Source organism: Sebastes fasciatus, chromosome 11 (assembly GCF_043250625.1).
Source record: "Sebastes fasciatus isolate fSebFas1 chromosome 11, fSebFas1.pri, whole genome shotgun sequence".
NCBI classification, from domain to species: domain Eukaryota; kingdom Metazoa; phylum Chordata; class Actinopteri; order Perciformes; family Sebastidae; genus Sebastes; species Sebastes fasciatus.
In genome coordinates, this window is record NC_133805.1 from 1,673,336 (window position 1) to 1,694,825 (window position 21,490).

Sequence of the window (21,490 nt, forward strand, 5' to 3'; positions counted from 1 at the left end):
CGGCTGGAAGTGATCATCTTCAATGTACAAGATATTCACTTGTGCATACGAGATGTGGATCTTTTGGGAACTAAAAACTAACTTGCGCACGCAAGATATTATCTTTTGTGCCAACTTGTATTTTGTTCCCAAAAGATATGGATCTCTGCTAAGGGAAGTTATTACAAAATCATAACTAATACGTGGAGGATGTTGTGGGAACAAGATAAGGATCCTGAGTTAGGGTTTGAAGAGATCATCTTGTATGTACAAGATATTCACTTGTGCATACGAGATATGGATCTTTTGGGAACTAAAAACTTGTGCACTGACGTTCTTATCTTTTGTGCCAACTTGTGTTTTGTTCCCAGAAGAGATGGATCTCTGCTAAGGGAAGTCATTCTCTCGTATCACCTCGCTCCGTGTCTCGTGCACACGAGCTATAAATGATATCTTTCATGACGTCAGAGGCTCTGAAGGCGCGTCTTTAAATCATCTCTGATATTTCTCACCACGGTCAAACACCATTTCATGTACGGATGTTTTAACACTACAAACTGTTTAGTTCCTATTTGTCCCAGAAGTTGCTGCTTATCACTGGTGTTCTTTACCCATTACACACATTAACATTTTCTTCCAGGCTAAATCCAACACTATGCAACTTTGTACATTTTGCGTAGCGAGAATTTTATCTGATACACTGGTGCTAATAATTATTTCAAATGTTATATTTTTGTGTGAATGTTTTTTATTATTATGACATAGAGTGAGGAATTTGTTATTTGTGTAAATATATGCTTAAATGATTCAGGACTGGCTGATTTTAAGAAATAAAACACCAACATGCAAACAGCCACATTAAGTTCCATCACAATCAATCAACTGAAACCTCCAGGTTAAATATATCTATATATATATATAAATATATATATAAATATCTATGAGAACGTCTGTGGTATGTTATTATAATATGCTTGCTTGTATACAAGGCTCAGTGTTGCTGCCTCATAGCGATGCCAATATTTCATTAGTGTTTTATTGATTCTGGTGAGTTAATTCAACCTAACTGAATATGTTTGTTGAGCTATTTTGTTTGTTGAGCTTTGACCCATCAGGACATCACGAGTTTATCGTACTGAACACCGAAAGAGATAACCGGCTCGGTCACATGTTGCTACGGTAGATTGAATGAGCGTTTTGTGCCTTAATATAAAGTTGGGTTGTAATCACAGTCCCGTCGAGGGGCGTCCACGTTTGATTTCACAGAAATGTCCTCGTCGTCTTCGCTCCCTCACGCCGTCTCCTCGTGTCGGTACTGAAGCAGGGTTTGTTTCTTTTTAAATCAGGTCCTTGACAGAAAAAGAAGCTGCTAATAAATGATCCTAATCCAGCAGGCTACAGACAAACACTACCAGAGTTTATCTGATTCTCCAGATCCACAGACAAACTGTGGATCTGGAGAACTGGACTCTTTACTGACTCGTCTTTGTCATCCGTGGTTTTATTTCTCTCCCTCCATCCAGGCGGCCGCTCTTCAGGACGTTCAGCGCGCGCACAGGCGTGATGTATAAACAGTATTTTAAGTTATAATGTACCAGTTCTTTGTATTGTAACCCTGTTGTCTTAGACGGTGATGTGTGCGCGCCGCGCCGCGCCGCCTGCAGGACGCCGCTGCGTTGTGTTGAGTCTGTCACGGTGACGTCACGTCTCCGGCCCTGTGAGGACCTGAGTGAACCCTGTTTGTTTCCATGTGCCTGTAAATCCAAACTTAACATTTGAATAATAAAGAATTACTACAGGAAGCAGTTTGTGAATGTTGGTGTGTCATGTTGTTATCTGTCCGTTGATAACAGATCACTGCAGCGTCAGCTCATCTAGTAGACTGAAGTATACTTTTACTGCACTAAAAGTACTAATACCACACTGTAGAAATACTCTGTTATAGTAAAAGTACTAATACCACACTGTAGAAATACTCTGTTACACTAAAAGTACTAATACCACACTGTAGAAATACTCTGTTATAGTAAAAGTACTAATACCACACTGTAGAAATACTCTGTTACACTAAAAGTACTAATACCACACTGTAGAAATACTCTGTTATAGTAAAAGTACTAATACCACACTGTAGAAATACTCTGTTATAGTAAAAGTACTAATACCACACTGTAGAAATACTCTGTTACACTAAAAGTACTAATACCACACTGTAGAAATACTCTGTTACACTAAAAGTACTAATACCACACTGTAAAACTACTCTGTTACACTAAAAGTACTAATACCACACTGTAAAAATACTCTGTTACACTAAAAGTACTAATACCACACTGTAAAACTACTCTGTTACAGTAAAAGTACTAATACCACACTGTAAAACTACTCTGTTACAGTAAAAGTACTAATACCACACTGTAAAACTACTCTGTTACAGTAAAAGTACTAATACCACACTGTAAAACTACTCTGTTACACTAAAAGTACTAATACCACACTGTAAAACTACTCTGTTACAGTAAAAGTACTAATACCACACTGTAAAACTACTCTGCTACAGTAAAAGTACTAATACCACACAGTAAAACTACTCTGTTACAGTAAAAGTACTAATACCACACTGTAAAACTACTCTGTTACAGTAAAAGTACTAATACCACACTGTAAAAACACTCTTACAGCTGTCAGCATTTCCACACATTTTCAGCAGGAAATGCATTTTCTAGTTTATTTATTTATTTATGTGTTTATTTATGGATGGTTTTCTCTTTGCATTTCAGCCCTTAGTTATTTACCCAAACTTATTTATTTATTGTATTCTTTTGTTTACACATTTATTTTGACATTTTCTCCCTCATTATGCAAATGAGAGGACTGTCACTCAACGTGTGTCATCATGGGGTCAAAGTGCATAGATCCACTATATGCTAGTTATTTATTGATTGATTTATTCGTTGAGTTATTTATGTGTTCATTTATTTTTGATTTTGTCAGGTTCTGTCCTCCATACCGCTCCTCTTCCTGGAATGAAGCAGAGCCTGATAACCCCTCCCTCCTCTTCCTCCTCTCAAACACACCCAGCTGCACTCTGTCCTCTTATTTCCTCGTTCCCTCCCCTTCAGATCTACAGTTTTGAAGATGGGTGTAACCGACATGGTGGTGCAGTGAGAGCTGACAGGCTGCATTCAGTGCACATGTTGTTTAGATCAGAGCTCAAACTAGTTTCACTTCTCAGGAAGTGAGACTCAGACAGTCGTCGTCTCTGAGAGGTGAAATGGCGCAGCAAGGAGTTCAGCTGGACCACGAAAGGTTCTCTTGTTCCATCTGTCAGGATCTACTGAAGGATCCGGTGACTACTTCCTGTGGACACAGCTACTGCATGAACTGTATTAAAACCCACTGGGATGGAGAGGATGAGAAGAAGATCTACAGCTGCCCTCAGTGTAGGCAGACCTTCACACCGAGGCCTGTCCTGATGAAAAACACCATAATATCAGATTTAGTGGAGAAACTGAAGAAGACTGGACTCCAAGCTGCTCCTGCTGATCACTGCTATGCTGGACCTGAAGATGTGGCCTGTGATTTCTGCACTGGGAGGAAACTGAAAGCCTTCAAGTCCTGTCTGGTGTGTCTGGTCTCTTACTGTGAGCAACACCTCCAGCCTCATTATGATGTGGCTCCATTAAAGAAACACAAGCTGGTGGAGCCCTCCAAGAAGCTCCAGGAGAACATCTGCTCTCGTCACGACGAGGTGATGAAGATGTTCTGTCGTACTGATCAGCAGTGTATCTGTTATCTCTGCTCTGTGGATGAACATAAAGGCCACGACACCGTCTCAGCTGCAGCAGAAAGGACCGAGAGGCAGAGAGAGCTGGAGGTGAGTCGACTCAACATCCAGCAGAGGATCCAGGACAGAGAGAAAGATGTGAAGCTGCTCCAACAGGAGGTGGAGGCTGTCAATCGCTCTGCTGATAAAGCAGTGAGAAACAGTGAGAAGATCTTCACCGAGCTGATCCGTCTCATGGAGAAAAGAAGCTGTGATGTGAAGCAGCAGGTCAGATCCCAGCAGGAAAGTGAAGTGAGTCGAGTCAAAGAGCTTCAGGAGAAGCTGGAGCAGGAGATCACTGAGCTGAAGAGGAGAGACGCTGAGCTGAAGCTGCTGTCACACACAGAGGATCACAACCAGTTTCTACACCACTACCCCTCACTGTCAGAGCTCAGCGAGTCTACATCCAGCATCAATATCCGTCCTCTGAGCTACTTTGAGGACGTGACGGCGGCTGTGTCAGAAGTCAGAGATAAACTACAGGACGTTCTGAGAGACATATGGACAAACGTCTCTCTGAGAGGGACTGAAGTGGATGTTTTACTGTCACAACCAGAGCCCAAGACCAGAGCTGGATTCTTACAGTATTCACGAGAAATCACACTGCATCCAAACACAGCACACACAAAGCTGTTATTATCTGAGGGGAACAGAAAAGCAACATTAATGAGAGAAGATCAGTCTTATTCTAGTCACCCAGACAGATTCACTGATAGGTCTCAGGTCCTGAGTAGAGAGAGTCTGACTGGACGTTGTTACTGGGAGGTGGAGTGGAGAGGGACAGGAGTTTTTCTAGCAGTCACATACAAGAGTATCAGCAGAGCAGGGTGGAGGAATGAATCTGGATTTGGACTCAATGACAAATCTTGGATGTTATATTGTGACAATAACAGTTATGCATTTCGGTACAACAGTGTTGATACTCCCGTCTCAGGTCCTCGGTCCTCCAGAGTAGGAGTGTACCTGGATCACAGTGCAGGTATTCTGTCCTTCTACAGCGTCTCTGAAACCATGACTCTCCTCCACAGAGTCCAGACCACATTCACTGAGCCTCTCTATGCTGGACTTATGCCTCATTATTATGATGGAGACACTGCTGAGTTGTGTAAACTCAGATAGACAGAAGTCATTTAAAGGGACTGTATGTAAGTTTTTAAACATATAAACGCTTTTTTTGTAATCGTTTTTTTTTATTGCTGATGTGTGAACAGGTTGTAACCTAAAAAACGAGAGCTTCCGGGACTTCCTGGGTTTCCTCTGCTCTCAGCCTGCAGACTGACTTTAATGTGAAGAACGTGGCACGTTTTTTCTTTCAGCAGGAAATCGTGCATAAATGAATAAAATAAAATAAATGCATAAATATATAAATACATTTAAAATTAAATAAAAATAAATAAATAAATTTGATGAATTAAAAAACAAGATGTTTTGGGTCAGTGTGATTCTGCAACTGTAAATAATTATATGAGATGAAAAATAATAATCTGTGTTTTTCATCACCACATTTGTTCTATGTTACTTTGTTCTGTGCTGCTTTTATTCTGTGATATAAAGTTAATTTCCCATTCTGGAAGATAATAAAGCTGTATTTTATTCTTTTCTATTTTACCTCTAAATACTGCATTTAATAAAATGAACAATTACACCTTAATTTTCGTTTTTTTTTAAATGGTGTCAACTATTATTATTATTATTATTATTATTATTATTATTATTATTATTATTATGTCTTCTTCTCTTTCTCTGAACAAAGGGGACTCTTCAAACTGCCAATTTATATATTACTGTACTTTCTTGTTTATATACAAATATATATATACATTTTTTAACATTGCATTTTTATAAATTAATTTTAAAGTTTATTGGACTTTTTTATGTGCATAAAAATTAATAATAATAATAATAAAATAATAATAAAAATGAAAATAAAAATATCATGTCACGTTTGCTGTACTGCCCTTTTTGTTTGTTATGCAGTGGGCATGTTCATGTTATTTTAATCTTATTATTATATATATGTAACATATTATTACGTATATTTATGAATATGATTTATTTCCATCAGGCTCCTGTTGTTACCTGCAGAGACCAGCAGGTGGAGACGGAGTCACAGTGAAGGTCAGAAGGAAACACAAGCGAGACATTTGTTGGTTTTATCATCATAAATATTTATTAACATTAACAGGTTAAACACAGAGTTTATGAAGGAAGGATAAGATATAAATAATGTTTAATAATTATTATTATTTATAATAATAAATAAGGTATGAATATATTCAAATAACCCTGATATTTATTTACTCTACTGTCCTTCATGGCATGAAAAAGTCAAGTTATTGGTGTCTATTAATCACACGGTAATAATAATAATAATAATAATAATAATAATAATGATAATGATAATAATAATAATAATAATAATGATAATAATAATAATAATAATAATAATAATAATGATAATAATAATGATAATAATAATAATAATGATAATGATAATGATAATAATAATAATAATAATAATAATAATAATCATCTGTAGATGAGATAATAAGTACATTTGTTTTGACTCTTTAAATAAAAGTTATGACATAAACAGCAAAAATCATGTGAAAATAAATCTAAATTGTGACGGAACATTTCAAAGTTTGATAATATTATGACTTTAAATCAATATTAAGAGAAAAGCATAATACAGTAATTTTACTGTAACAGAGTAGTTTTACAGTGTGGTATTAGTACTTTTACTGTAACAGAGTAGTTTTACAGTGTGGTATTAGTACTTTTACTGTAGCAGAGTAGTTTTACAGTGTGGTATTAGTACTTTTACTGTAACAGAGTAGTTTTACTGTGTGGTATTAGTACTTTTACTGTAACAGAGTAGTTTTACAGTGTGGTATTAGTACTTTTACTGTAACAGAGTAGTTTTACTGTGTGGTATTAGTACTTTTACTGTAACAGAGTAGTTTTACAGTGTGGTATTAGTACTTTTACTGTAACAGAGTAGTTTTACAGTGTGGTATTAGTACTTTTACTGTAACAGAGTAGTTTTACTGTGTGGTATTAGTACTTTTACTGTAACAGAGTAGTTTTACAGTGTGGTATTAGTACTTTTACTGTAACAGAGTAGTTTTACAGTGTGGTATTAGTACTTTTACTGTAACAGAGTAGTTTTACAGTGTGGTATTAGTACTTTTACTGTAACAGAGTAGTTTTACTGTGTGGTATTAGTACTTTTACTGTAACAGAGTAGTTTTACAGTGTGGTATTAGTACTTTTACTGTAACAGAGTAGTTTTACAGTGTGGTATTAGTACTTTTACTGTAACAGAGTAGTTTTACAGTGTGGTATTAGTACTTTTACTGTAACAGAGTAGTTTTACTGTGTGGTATTAGTACTTTTACTGTAACAGAGTAGTTTTACAGTGTGGTATTAGTACTTTTACTGTAACAGAGTAGTTTTACAGTGTGGTATTAGTACTTTTACTGTAACAGAGTAGTTTTACAGTGTGGTATTAGTACTTTTACTGTAACAGAGTAGTTTTACTGTGTGGTATTAGTACTTTTACTGTAACAGAGTAGTTTTACTGTGTGGTATTAGTACTTTTACTGTAACAGAGTAGTTTTACAGTGTGGAATTAGTACTTTTACTGTAACAGAGTAGTTTTACAGTGTGGTATTAGTACTTTTACTGTAACAGAGTTGTTTTACTGTGTGGTATTAGTACTTTTATGGTAACAGAGTAGTTTTACAGTGTGGTATTAGTACTTTTACTGTAACAGAGTAGTTTTACAGTGTGGTATTAGTACTTTTAGTGTAACACAGTAGTTTTACAGTGTGGTATTAGTACTTTTACTGTAACAGAGTAGTTTTATAGTGTGGTATCAGTACTTTTAGTGTAACAGAGTAGTTTTACAGTGTGGTATTAGTACTTTTACTGTAACAGAGTAGTTTTACAGTGTGGTATTAGTACTTGTATTGTAACAGAGTAGTTTTACAGTGTGGTATTAGTACTTGTATTGTAACAGAGTAGTTTTACAGTGTGGTATTAGTACTTGTATTGTAACAGAGTAGTTTTACAGTGTGGTATTAGTACTTTTACTGTAACAGAGTAGTTTTATAGTGTGGTATTAGTACTTTTAGTGTAACACAGTAGTTTTACAGTGTGGTATTAGTACTTTTACTGTAACAGAGTAGTTTTACTGTGTGGTATTAGTACTTTTACTGTAACAGAGTAGTTTTACAGTGTAGTATTAGTACTTTTACTGTAACAGAGTAGTTTTACAGTGTGGTATTAGTACTTTTACTGTAACGCAGTAGTTTTACAGTGTGGTATTAGTACTTTTACTGTAACAGAGTAGTTTTACAGTGTGGTATTAGTACTTTTACTGTAACAGAGTATTTCCTGCAACACTGCTCGCGCCTCCCCATGCGCGCTCTCGCCTGTCTCCTCACGCAGCTCGCGCTCGGTCATTCTCGTGGCCGGCTCGGCAGCAGCTCGTGCTAACAGAGCAGCTAACGGCTACTAACCGACAACACACTCTACCGCTCTACCGGGACCGACACACACTCTACCGCTCTACCGGGACCGACACACACTCTACCGGGACCGACACACACTCTACCGCTCTACCGGGACCGACACACACTCTACCGCTCTACCGGGACCGACACACACTCTACCGCTCTACCGGGACCGACACACACTCTACCGCTCTACCGGGACCGACAACACACTCTACCGCTCTACCGGGACCGACAACACACTTCACCTCACTTTACCGGCTCACGTCACTACTACGTCACTACCGGAGAGTTCGTCTACCGGAGAGTTCATCTACCGGAGAGTTCATCTACCGGAGAGTTCATCTACCGGAGAGTTCGTCTACCGGAGAGTTCGTCTACCGGAGAGTTCGTCTACCGGAGAGTTCTTCTACCGGAGAGGAGAGTTCATATTAAAGTGTTCTGGGGGGGATGGAGCCGGACTTGGTTCCGGTTCCGGGCGACGTGGAGGTTCTGCTCGGACTGAGCCTCCTGGACCGGACCCTGCTGGACACCGTGTCCCAGCTGCAGGGATGGCTCCGAGTTTACGGTAAGAACACACACACACACACACACACACACACACACACACACACACACACACACACACACACACACACACACACACACACACACACACACAGCTGACTACTGAGCGGTTTCTCTCAGCGAGTCAGCTGGAGAACAGCCGGTAACAACCTCCTCCTCCTCCTCCTCCTCTTCTCCTCTTCTCCTCCTACTTCTTCCTCCTCCTCCTCCTCTTCTCCTCTTCTTCCTCCTCCTCCTCCTCTTCTCCTCTTCTCCTCTTCTCCTCTTCTCCTCCTACTTCCTCCTCCTCCTCTTCTTCCTCCTCCTCCTCCTCTTCTCCCTCTTCTCCTCTTCTCCTCCTACTTCTTCCTCCTCCTCCTCCTCTTCTTCCTCCTCCTCCTCCTACTTCTTCTTCTCCTCCTCATCCTCCTCCCTCTTTTTCTCTTCCTCCTCTTCCCTCCTCCTCCTCCTCCTTCTCCTCCTCGTCCTCCTCCTCCTCTCCTCTTCCTCTTCCTCCTCCTACTTCTTCTCCTCCTCCTCCTCTTCTTCCTCCTCCTCCTCCTCCTCCTCCTCCTCTCCTCCTACTTCTTCTCCTCCTCCTCCTCCTCCTCCTCTTCTTCCTCCTCCTCCTCCTCCTCCTCCTCCTCCTCCTCCTCCTCCTCCTCCTCTTCTTCCTCCTCCTCCTCCTCCTCCCTCCTCCTCCTCCTCCTCCTCCTCTCCTCCTCTTCTTCTTCCTCCTCCTCCTCCTACTTCTCCTCCACCTCCTCCTCCTCCTCTTACTTCTCCTCCTCCTCCTCCTTCTCCTCCTCCTCCTCCTCCTCCTTCTCTTCTCCTCCTTCTCTTCTCCTCCTCCTCTTCTCCTCCTCCTCTTCCCTCTCCTCCTACTTCTTCTTCTCCTCCTCCTCATCCTCCTCCTCGTCCTCATCCTCCTCCTCGTCCTCCTCCCTCCTACTTCTTTCTTCTCCTCCTCATCCTCCTCCCTCTTTTTCTCTTCCTCCTCTTCCTCCTCCTCCTCTTCCCTCTCCTCCTCCTCCTCCTTCTCCTCCTCGTCCTCCTCCTCCTCTCCTCTTCCTCTTCCTCCTCCTACTTCTTCTCCTCCTCCTCCTCTTCTTCCTCCTCCTCCTCCTCCTCCTCCTCCTCCTCCTCCTCCTCCTCCTCCTCCTCCTCTCCTCCTACTTCTTCTCCTCCTCCTCCTCTTCTTCCTCCTCCTCCTCCTCCTCCTCCTCCTCCTCCTCCTCCTCCTCCTCCTCCTCTTCCTCCTACTTCTTCTCCTCCTCCTCCTACTTCTTCTCCTCCTCCTCCTCTTCTTCCTCCTCCTCCTCCTCCTCCTCCTCCTCCTCCTCCTCTCCTCCTCTTCTTCTTCCTCCTCCCCCTCCTCCTCCTCCTCCTACTTCTCCTCCACCTCCTCCTCCTCCTCTTACTTCTCCTCCTCCTCCTCCTTCTCCTCCTCCTCCTCCTCCTCCTTCTCTTCTCCTCCTTCTCTTCTCCTCCTCCTCTTCTCCTCCTCCTCTTCCCTCTCCTCCTACTTCTTCTTCTCCTCCTCCTCATCCTCCTCCTCGTCCTCGTCCTCCTCCTCGTCCTCCTCCTCCTTCTCCTCCTCATCCTCCTCCTCCTCTCCTCTTCCTCTTCCTCCTCCTCCTTCTTCTCCTCCTCCTCCTCCTCCTCCTCCTCCTCCTCCTCCTCCTCCTCCTGTGATGAGTTTGGACTACAGTGACCCATACATTGGTAGATATATCAATATCAAAATGCCAGAGATGTGTTTCGAGTCATTTAGAAACAGTGTCATTCATTCCTTCTTTCGTACCTTGAAGTAAAAATAACCGCTTTTTAAAGTCTTAATATGGAGGACGGAACCTGCCAAAATAAGAAATAAATGAATGAATAAATAAATTACTCAATAAATAAATAAATGTGTCATTAAATGTTTCAAAATAATATTAAAAATAAATGTAGCCATAAATTAATTAATTAATTAATTGATCAAATGTGACATAAATTGATATTTCTGTTTTCATTTGCTTCTTTATTTATTTATTTTTGTATTAATTCACTTATTCATTTACTCTTCTGTTTAATTTTCCCTTTTATTTATTTTTGCATTTATATGTATTCATTTTTAAATTAATTAATTAATTTTTGCATTTACTTATTTATTAATTAATTTATCTATTTATTTATTTTCGCATTTATGTTTTTATTTTTGCATTAACATGTATTCCTTTTTAAATTAATTAATTTATTTTTGCATTTATTTGTTATTTATTTATTTATTTTATGTTTCTTTTTAAAATGTGTGTATATATTTTTGCATTTATTTATTTGTTTGCACAATTTTCCCTTTGCATTTCACCCCTTATGTATTTCCCCAAATTTTCTGGATTTTCTGTATATATATATATATATATATATTTATTTATTAATTTATTTTTGATTTTGTCAGGTTCCGTCCTCCATATCTTAATCTGTCGATGCATGTATCACGATCATTTTCATTACCAATTTATTGGACCTTTATTTTCTTGATTCATTTATTAATCGTTCTGCCTAAAAAATAGTGAAAATTGTTCTTCATAATTTCTCAGAGCCTGAAGGGTCGTATTCAAATTAATTATTCTATCCAACAACAAGTCCAGTATCAAAAGATTGGTGGAAAGCTATTCAAGATTTTTATGAACACAACAGTTGAAATACGATATGCAGCCTCCTGCAGGATTTAGGATTTGTGTTTATTTATAAATCATATTCTTGTTTGCTGTAAAATGTTTTTTTATTAAGAATATTAAGAAAACTTCAGACACAAAAACATCCAAGTACTTGTTTTAAATGTGCAGCAGTGTTTGTTCCCACGCACCCTGAACGCAGCAGCGTTGGTATCTGTGGAAGCAGGATGTGTCAGGATGTTTGCTCTTCCTCCCTCCTGCCTCCCCCCCCCCCCCGGTGTTGGCAGAGTGTGATGTCAGCAGCCAGTTTGTGGCGGTGATCTCACCCGGCAGGACTCCGGCTCGCTGCCATCCACAGCTCACATACCTCAGATACATCCAACAATGGCTGCTGCCTTCAGGGGCACCTCACTGAGTAGAACTGTACTCATGAGGTCTTTGTGTTGCTGCTGCAGGTAGTTCAGTTCAGTCACTGGTAGAAGTTTATCACACCTTTTGCTTTTTCCAGCTGATCTGAGAGGCTTTTTAAAGAGTTTATTAATCTTCAGAAGGATGAAGAAGAGGAGGAGGATTTACTCTTTATCCTTCAGTTCATCACAAACATTCAACACCGACACATCTTTCCTACTTCATACTGACGGGGTTTTCCAGCCCTGATTGTTTCAGATTAATCTCAGCGGGTCCAGCACTGAGACGGGTCCAGGGTGTATTTAGCCTAGCTTAGCACAAAGACTGGAAGCGGGGGGAAACTGCTAGCCTGGATCCCATCAATAGAGAACAGATCCTCGGTCCAGTAGAGCTGGTATTGATCCTCTAGTCTAGCTGTGGTTAATCCGGAGAAAGGCTGCAGTATATAAGCCTATTAAAGCTGACTGATTCCCCCCCCCACTGAGTGTGAGCGATCAAGTCATGAGAACATGTGTTGTCTTGATTTAACCCTGAACCGTGATGTTGATCTGACAGGTGTGCTCTGCTCGCCACCTGAACACGGATTGTAGATTGGTGTTATGACGTTTAGTTTATTAACATTATTATACAGTTTTTACCAGCGTTCTCAGATTTGAGGTAACAGTATGTTTGGTTTTATAGCAGCTTTCATTAAACCTGAATATTCAGACTAGATCTGTCAAAGTTAACGTGATAATAACACGTTAACGCACATTCGTTTGAATTTCTTTAAGGCATTAACACAATTTGTGATTTAAGGTTATAGTGGGCTCAATTTTAAAGCTGGAGTGAAAATACTGGTATCATAGTAAACTATAAAACCTGATAAATCCATCGGTACCAACCATGTAATACTAGCTCGTCATAAAGGAGGTTAAATAACGCTCCAAACTTACACTAAATTTTGGCGAGGAAAAACCGTCATGGCCAGTCTTATAACGAGTCTACGAGTCTCCCCTTTACCTTAAAGGGAGATTAGTCAAGTATTTAATACTCTTATCAACATGGGAGTGGACAAATATGCTGCTTTATGCAAATACATGTATATATTTATTATTGTAAATCAATTAACAACACTAAACAATAACAGATATTGACCAGAAATTATCATAAAGTGGGCATGTCTGTAAAGGGGAGACTCATAGAACCCATTTACATTCACATATCTGGAGGTCAGAGGTCAAGGGACCCCTTTGAAGATGGACATGACAGTTTTTCCTCGGCAAAATTTAGCGTGGGTTTGTAGCGTTATTTAACCTCCTTCAGGACCAGCTAGTCTGACCTGGTTGGTACCGATTGATTCATCAGGTTTTATAGTTTCATATGATACCAGTATCTTCACTCTAGCTTTAAAACTAAATACTATAATATTAGACACTTTTCATGCAGCTTCATCTTTGTTTTTGCCGTGTGCATAAACAACCATATCATCGGCGTACATCTGAATGTTAACGTCAGAGCAAATCGATGGTAGATCATCTATGTTTGGAGCGTTATTTAACCTCCTTCACTACAAGCTAGTATGACATGGTTGGTACCGATGGATTCATCAGGTTTTATAGTTTCAGATGATACCAGTATCTTCACTCTGGCTTTAAAACTGAACCTACTACAACGTCTGAAAGATCGATTTTACGTGAACGCGTTATTAACGCCTTTGACAGCCCTAAAATATATACATACATTTGCATAAAGCAGCATATTTGTCCACTCCCATGTTGATAAGAGTATTAAATACTTGACAAATCTCCCTTTAAGGTTCATTTAGAACAGATAAAAAAAACGTGTGATTAATTTGCGATTAAACTAAATAAAATAAATCATTTTAAAAATGTATTTATTTCTTCTGCACAGTTCGAGGAACTGATTATTCTCTGTTGTTGTCAGATGTGATATGAACGTTCTGAGTCTCTGCAGCTTTTAGAAAGATTTGAATCAGATAACTCATTATTAATCAGTCTGTCTTATTATGACGTTTGTTTGGGTTCATTTATCTCCTCGGTGAAAGGGGACGAGCAGCACAGCTGATGTAGATTTAGCAGCGGCTGCAACATGAATATAATACTACCAATATGTGCAAACCATAAATATAGGTTAATTCAATTACATTCAAATAGCACAGTTCTATTCATGTGCATATTTTTGAAAGTGAACGCCTTTGAATAATCAACATAAACAAGTTAATAATCCAGATATCAATCCACATTTCAGCAAAGGGAAAAATAAAAAGTCCTTCAAAAATCTAGAAGAGAAAAAAAAGCAGTTTAAGAACTCGGATCAAAAGTTAGTTTTACCAGTTATTGTCAGTACATTTAAAAGTATTGTGATAAAATAATCTCATATAGAGACACTGTTGCTCATAGTGGAGCTGCCACTATTGATTATTTTCATCATCGATTAATCTTCTGATTATTCGTTTGAGTCATCACATCATCGCAGAGCCCAACGTGACGTCTTCAAAAGTCTTGTTTTGTCTGAACAAACATTTGAGAAGCTGGAACCTGAGAACGGGACATTTTTCTTCCTTATTTTCGCTTGAAAAATGAGGATTAATGTGTAATAATCTGTGTTGGTATTTGACGTCCCACGTTGATCTAAAGAGGCTGCAGACTCCCTGTGGAGGGTCAGAGGTCGGGGACAGGAAGCTTTCCCTCCATCGCTGAAGCCGGATGTGACGCCGCCCCGCTGGGACTTTCAGCCGTCATATTGGACGGGGGATTGTGGGAGTTTGTTGTCTTCAGGGCCAATTCACACCTGAGATCCCTGCTGGGTGCTGGAGGGCTGAACTGATCTGGAACCAACAGATATTCACTCTGTTTCCATTCAGCATCAGAATTGATTTGAGCCGGTACAAAGCCGTGCTTTTACAGGTCAATAAATTGTCTTGATTTGGGTTTATGAGGCGTTCATTTCAACACTCCCACCTCAGATAGTATAGAGATGGAATCAGGACTTTTTGGTGCGTCCTGATTCCAAAAATCTTTATTTTTTACCGTCAATCATTTAAAATATTTAATTGCAAATGAATCGCATGTTTTTTATCTGTTCTAAATGAACCTTAAAGGGAGATATGTCAAGTATTTAATCCTCTTATCAACATGGGAGTGGACAAAAATGCTGCTTTATGTAAATATATGTATATATTTATTATTGTAAATCAATTAACAACACAAAACAATGACAGATATTGATCCAGAAACCCTCACAGGTACTTATATATAATGCATATGTAGTATATGTACTTACTTATGTATAATAAAATATATAAATACATAAATATAAAAAATAAATAAATAGATATGAAAAATACTAATTGAAAGGAAAAATTAACAGATAAATAATAAATATAAAAAATGAAAATGAAAAATAAAAAAATTATAAATACAATGAAAAATGTAAAATAAAAAATATGGAAAATAAAAAAAATAGACAAATAAATATTAAAAAAAAAATGAAAATGGAAAAGAAAAAATGTAATAGATAAAAATAAATAAATAAATATAAAAAATATAAATCAATGACAGATATTGATCCAGAAACCCTCACAGGTACTGCATTTAACATAAAACAATCTGCTCCAATCATAACATGGCAAACTGCAGCCCAACAGGCAACAACAGCTGTCAGTGTGTCAGTGTGCTGACTTGACTATGACTTGCCCCAAACTGCATGTGATTATCATAAAGTGGGCATGTCTGTGCCTCTGAAAAGATTGATTGCATTAAAAGAATTAGCGGCGTTTGACTGAAGGGTCAGGTGTCCTGTCAGCTCAGCTTTAAGGGCTCACATGCTGAAAAAGGCTTCCTTCCAGTTTGTGAACTAAAGAAACACAACAAGTGGATGAGTTTAGATTAAATATCATAAATCCATTTTTAGAAAATAATTTCTCTTCAATTTTATATTTACAGATTTATGTTTTGCCACCTCTTAGTAATTAATTTAAGAGAAATTACTCATAATATTTATACTAATAAATATAACATTTAAATAAGATCAAATGTAAAAATAGTACATGGGGGTCCGGTGCAGGTGGGGGGGTTCAGTATATGGGGGTCCGGTGCAGGTGGGGGGGTTCAGTATATGGGGGTCTGGTGCAGGTGGGGGGGTTCAGTATATGGGGGTCTGGTGCAGGTGGGGGGGTTCAGTATATGTGGGTCCGGTGCAGGTGGGGGGGTTCAGTATATGGGGGTCTGGTGCAGGTGGGGGGGTTCAGTATATGGGGGTCTGGTGCAGGTGGGGGGGTTCAGTATATGGGGGTCCGGTGCAGGTGGGGGGGTTCAGTATATGTGGGTCTGGTGCAGGTGGGGGGGTTCAGTATATGGGGGTCTGGTGCAGGTGGGGGGGGTTCAGTATATGTGGGTCTGGTGCAGGTGGGGGGGTTCAGTATATGTGGGTCTGGTGCAGGTGGGGGGGTTCAGTATATGTGGGTCTGGTGCAGGTGGGGGGGGTTCAGTATATGGGGGTCTGGTGCAGGTGGGGGGGTTCAGTATATGGGGGTCTGGTGCAGGTGGGGGGGTTCAGTATATGGGGGTCTGGTGCAGGTGGGGCGGTTCAGTATATGTGGGCCCGGTGCAGGTGGGGGGGTTCAGGTCTTCGGGACAATGGAGGCTGATCAGAGGAGGAAATGTAAAGTTCCTCACAGGCCTGGCTCTTATCAGGGTGATGATGGGGTGGGGGGGGGGGCGTTGAGACAGGATTTCCCCTCGTGAACAAAACAAGAGTCGAGCTTCTCTGGACTAAAATAAAATGAGCTGCCGTCTATTTGAGGACGGACGATGGAAAACCCTGAGATCCAGCGAGGTCAGCGGGTCTCTATAACTGTAGGGGTCAGCCTGCCAGGTCATCTGTTTGACTTAGTTTGGGTGATGAGAGAAAATATATTTATGAATCGTATAGGGATGCTAATTTAGAAAAATTTTATTAACCGTTAACCGACAAGATTAGTGTGTCGCATGCAGCGCTGCTCCAGCTGCAGGGTACGAACACAACAGACAACTGAGAACCCAGTTCACCGTCCGGGAGCGTTAACTTGTGTCGCGGACATGCAGCCACTTTCCCAGTTAAAGTCTCCACCACACATTTAGTTTAGTTTAGCAGGTTGTTAGCTGTGTGTCTGTCCGGAGTAACGATAGCGATCGACCAACAAACAGTGTGTGTGTTTGTGCTACGTTAGCAGCTGTAGCTCTGCTGGTAGCTTCGTGCTTCCTGTAGTCACACACATACGACCGTATGTATGTAACTTAGCTAGTTACTGACAGACCGTGTGTGTGTTGGTGGCGTTGTAGCTGTGAACGTAGGTGTAGCAGACCGTGTGTGTGTTGGTGGCGTTGTAGCTGTGAACGTAGCTGTAGCAGACAGTGTGTGTGTCGGTGGTGTTCTAGATGTGAACGTAGCTGTAGCAGACAGTGTGTGTGTCGGTGGTGTTCTAGATGTGAACGTAGGTGTAGCAGACAGTGTGTGTTGGTGGCGTTGTAGCTGTGAACGTAGGTGTAGCAGACAGTGTGTGTGTTGGTGGCGTTGTAGCTGTGAACGTAGGTGTAGCAGACCGTGTGTGTGGTGGTGGCGTTGTAGCTGTGAACGTAGGTGTAGCAGACGGTGTGTGTCGGTGGCGTTCTAGATGTGAACGTAGGTGTAGCAGACAGTGTGTGTGTTGGTGGCGTTGTAGCTGTGAACGTAGCTGTAGCAGACGGTGTTTGTGTCGGTGGCGTTGTAGCTGTGAACGTAGCTGTAGCAGACGGTGTGTGTGTGTTGGTGGCGTTGTAGCTGTGAACGTAGCTGTAGCAGACCGTGTGTGTGTTGGTGGCGTTGTAGCTGTGAACGTAGGTGTAGCAGACGGTGTGTGTCGGTGGCGTTCTAGATGTGAACGTAGGTGTAGCAGACAGTGTGTGTGTTGGTGGCGTTGTAGCTGTGAACGTAGCTGTAGCAGACGGTGTGTGTGTCGGTGGCGTTGTAGCTGTGAACGTAGCTGTAGCAGACGGTGTGTGTGTTGGTGGCGTTGTAGCTGTGAACGTAGCTGTAGCAGACCGTGTGTGTGTTGGTGGCGTTGTAGCTGTGAACGTAGGTGTAGCAGACGGTGTGTGTCGGTGGCGTTCTAGATGTGAACGTAGGTGTAGCAGACAGTGTGTGTGTGTTGGTGGCGTTGTAGCTGTGAACGTAGCTGTAGCAGACGGTGTGTGTGTCGGTGGCGTTGTAGCTGTGAACGTAGCTGTAGCAGACGATGTGTGTGTCGGTGGCGTTGTAGCTGTGAACGTAGCTGTAGCAGACCGTGTGTGTGTTGGTGGCGTTGTAGCTGTGAACGTAGGTGTAGCAGACGGTGTGTGTGTTGGTGGCGTTCTAGATGTGAACGTAGCTGTAGCAGACAGTGTGTGTGTTGGTGGCGTTGTAGCTGTGAACGTAGCTGTAGCAGACAGTGTGTGTGTTGGTGGCGTTGTAGCTGTGAACGTAGCTGTAGCAGACAGTGTGTGTGTTGGTGGCGTTGTAGCTGTGAACGTAGCTGTAGCAGACAGTGTGTGTGTTGGTGGCGTTGTAGCTGTGAACGTAGCTGTAGCAGATAGTGTGTGTGTGTACAGTTTATTTGTCGGTGAATAAATGCTACAAGACATGTGGGACTACGTCCGCTTTTCAAAATAAGGTGTTAACAAAGGGAACTGTATATACAAAATACATCTATGGATATAAGATTGATGGATTATATTCAGCAGAAGTATAAAACATTACATGTCCCTTATAAATTAAAAAGAGAATAGCACTAATCTGTGAGGGAAATTATATCATATTTATCATAAATAATTCCTGCCAATGAATCTGATATATTTGACTTCAGGACGTCTCTGACTACATACATGCTGAAAATCAGAATATGGAATCGCAATACTTAAAACACACATTGAATCAGCACCCAGGTATCATGCTAGTATTGAGTCAGGAGATACTGGAATCTACTCCACTTCCTGCCTTACGCCCAAACAGCCCTGTGAGCAACGAGAGGAAACAACACGCGATGAGGCAGACAGGGACTCTGGGAGGAAGTTAATCAGGTGGAAAGTCGGAGGACGACAGGAGTTTCAGCCTCTGCGATGCACGAGGACACAAACTAAAACGGCTGTTCCATTAGACGCCACTTTGTCCACTTCTCATCTCCATCCTGCCGGAAACCAGGAGACCCGGAGGCAGCAGCAGCCTCCAGCTAAAAATAACCAGCGGTCATAACAGAGAGCGATAACTCAGCCGAGGGAGGGACGCGGGCCCTCAGGAATCCTGGGTAAATCTCCCACTAGTCTCTGCTGGAGTCCGACCAGCCCCTCGCTGCCGTCACTTCCAGAAACACAGACAGGAAGTTCAAACTCAGCGGAGGTCACTGAAGAACACGAAGAGCTCCAAACTGCCAAAGATGCCAAAACATCGACTTTCAAGGAAATGTTTCGAGATCGTCTGATCCAAGAAGAGCTGCAGCTAACACTTATGTTTACTTTTATTTTCTAGATTTAGTCCATCAAATGTCCATCAGGAGTTCATCTGGTAGTCCAGTTTACTATGAAATAAAAAAGAGAAATCCTCACATTTAATAATCTGGTTTTTGGCCCGTCACCATCTTGCTTTTTTGGCCATCTCCATCGTGGTTCTTGGCCGTCACCATCTTGGTTTTTGGCCCGTCGCCATCTTGGTTTTGGCCCGTCACCATCTTGGTTTTTGGCCGTCGCCATCTTGGTTCTTGGCCGTCACCATCTTGGTTTTTGGCCTGTCACCATCTTGGTTCTTGGCCCGTCACCATCTTGGTTTTGGCCCATCACCATCTTGGTTTTTGGCCCGTCACCATCTTGGTTCTTGGCCCGTCACCATCTTGGTTACTGGCCCGTCACCATCTTGGTTTTTGGCCCATCACCATCTTGGTTTTGGCCCATCACCATCTTAGTTTTTGGCCCGTCACCATCTTGGTTTTTGGCCCGTCGCCATCTTGGTTTTTGGCCCGTCACCATCTTGGTTTTTGGTCGTCACCATCTTGGTTTTGGCCCGTTGCCATCTTGGTTTTTGGCCCATTGCCATCTTGGTTTTGGCCCGTTGCCATCTTGGTTTTGGCCCGTTGCCATCTTGGTTTTTGGCCCGTCGCCATCTTGGCTTTTGGCCCGTTGCCATCTTGATTTTTGGCCCGTCGCCATCTTGGTTTTTGGCCGTAACCATCTTGGTTTTTGGCCCGTCACCATCTTGGTTTTTGGCCCGTCGACATCTTGTTTTTTTGCAACCAGAAATGATGCAATAGGGAGGAGCTAAGTACAACTTAACACTGAATAAGACGTTATTAGACGACCTAAATATGATAATTAACTTTGATGAAGTGAAAACACACTGTGAAAGGGTTAAAGTTGTAAGACGAAAACACGGACAACTCCCAGACAACGCCGTGGTATCGACCTGTCAATCACGAGGTAGCCCCGCCCTAAAGCGCCCCCTGCTTTATGGTCTATCTGACTCTAAACTGGACCATAATTTACTAAATGAACATCATGCTGTATTGAAGAAGACTTGAAACTAGTGATTGAGACCATAAACTCATGTTTACAATGTTTACTGAAGTAATAAATCAAGAGAGAAGTAGAAGCTAATTTTGTCATTGACTTCTATACAACCAGACTTCTTTTTGCAACCAGAGGAGTTTTCTTTTACAACATAACTGACATTTGTTACGATCTTAACTGTGAATTGTACAAAAAACGGTGTAAAAGTGGTGTGAATGTCTTTGTTCAGTGGACGTTTAGAGGAGAGTCGCAGTTCATCTAATCTACTTTACAGTTACAGCTGAGACGCTTTAATCTGCATCACAGTGATCCACTTCTGCTTCTGTAGTTACAGCTCAGCTATCAGTGTGTTTCACATCCACCAAAGTAATCTGATTACTTCCTGCTGTCTGCAGGAACCTGACACGTGACACCACAGGTGAACAAGAACATAAACAGGAAGACGTCACACATTATTAACAAGGCTGGCACGGTTCACCTATCTCCTGATCAATACTATCACCATACCTGGGTGCTGATTCAATATGTATTGGGATGTTTAAGTCTTGTGATTCGATATTGTGATTGTTCTTTTTTACCTCTAGAACATGAAGGGAACAAGATGAATCATCCACTTCCTGGGACTTTTACTTGGTAAAATCTCTAAATGAATCCAGTAAAGATGTTTGATTTTCAGCATGTATGTAGTCAGAGATGTCCTGAAGTCAAATATATCAGGATCATTGGCAGGAATTATTGATTACATTTATTATCCAGCAACCCAGAAATCAAAGAATAAAGACATTTCCCTCACAGATTAGTGCTATTTTCTTTTTAATTTATAAGGGACATGTAATGTTATATACTTCTGGTGAATATAATCCATCAATCTGATTTCCATAGATGTATTTAGTATCTACAGTTCCCTTTGTTAACACCTTATAAAAGCTGACGTAGTCCCGCGTGTCTACTTCCTGTAACTTCTCCAAGGTGGTCTCTAGCTCTCCCGTCAGCTCCGTT

At 41.1% G+C, this 21,490-nt stretch overlaps 3 protein-coding genes across 6 annotated transcripts in view; all 3 read left to right on the plus strand.

Moving 5' to 3' along the window:
- lamc1 (laminin, gamma 1) overlaps positions 1-1,781 on the plus strand; it is a 74,776-nt gene extending 72,995 nt beyond the window's left edge. Inside the window, exons 28-29 of one of the 4 annotated variants that reach the window (XR_012595754.1) lie at positions 1-9; positions 224-1,781. The exon at positions 1-9 is cut by the window's left edge and continues 1,552 nt beyond it. The gene's annotated coding sequence lies outside the window, so the exon portion shown is untranslated. The other 3 variants (XR_012595752.1, XR_012595753.1, XM_074649859.1) reach the window with 3 other exon arrangements.
- Positions 1,782-1,907: 126 nt separating this feature from the next.
- On the plus strand, positions 1,908-5,445 carry LOC141776361 (tripartite motif-containing protein 16-like). Its single transcript, XM_074649876.1, has one exon. It carries the CDS (start codon positions 3,254-3,256, stop codon positions 4,922-4,924), a length of 1,671 nt encoding a protein of 556 aa, XP_074505977.1. The 5' UTR covers positions 1,908-3,253; the 3' UTR covers positions 4,925-5,445.
- Positions 5,446-8,387: 2,942 nt separating this feature from the next.
- rasal2 (RAS protein activator like 2) overlaps positions 8,388-21,490 on the plus strand; it is a 74,226-nt gene continuing 61,123 nt past the window's right edge. The window contains exon 1 of the mRNA XM_074649885.1: positions 8,388-8,893. Coding sequence (XP_074505986.1) covers positions 8,776-8,893 — 118 coding nt within the window. The 5' untranslated portion in view covers positions 8,388-8,775. The remainder of the gene's footprint in view (positions 8,894-21,490) is intronic.

What these genes read in the sequence shown, in the direction of transcription:
- LOC141776361 (XM_074649876.1), top strand. Translation starts at nt 3,254, where the DNA reads ATGGCGCAGCAAGGAGTTCAGCTGGACCACGAAAGGTTCTCTTGTTCC.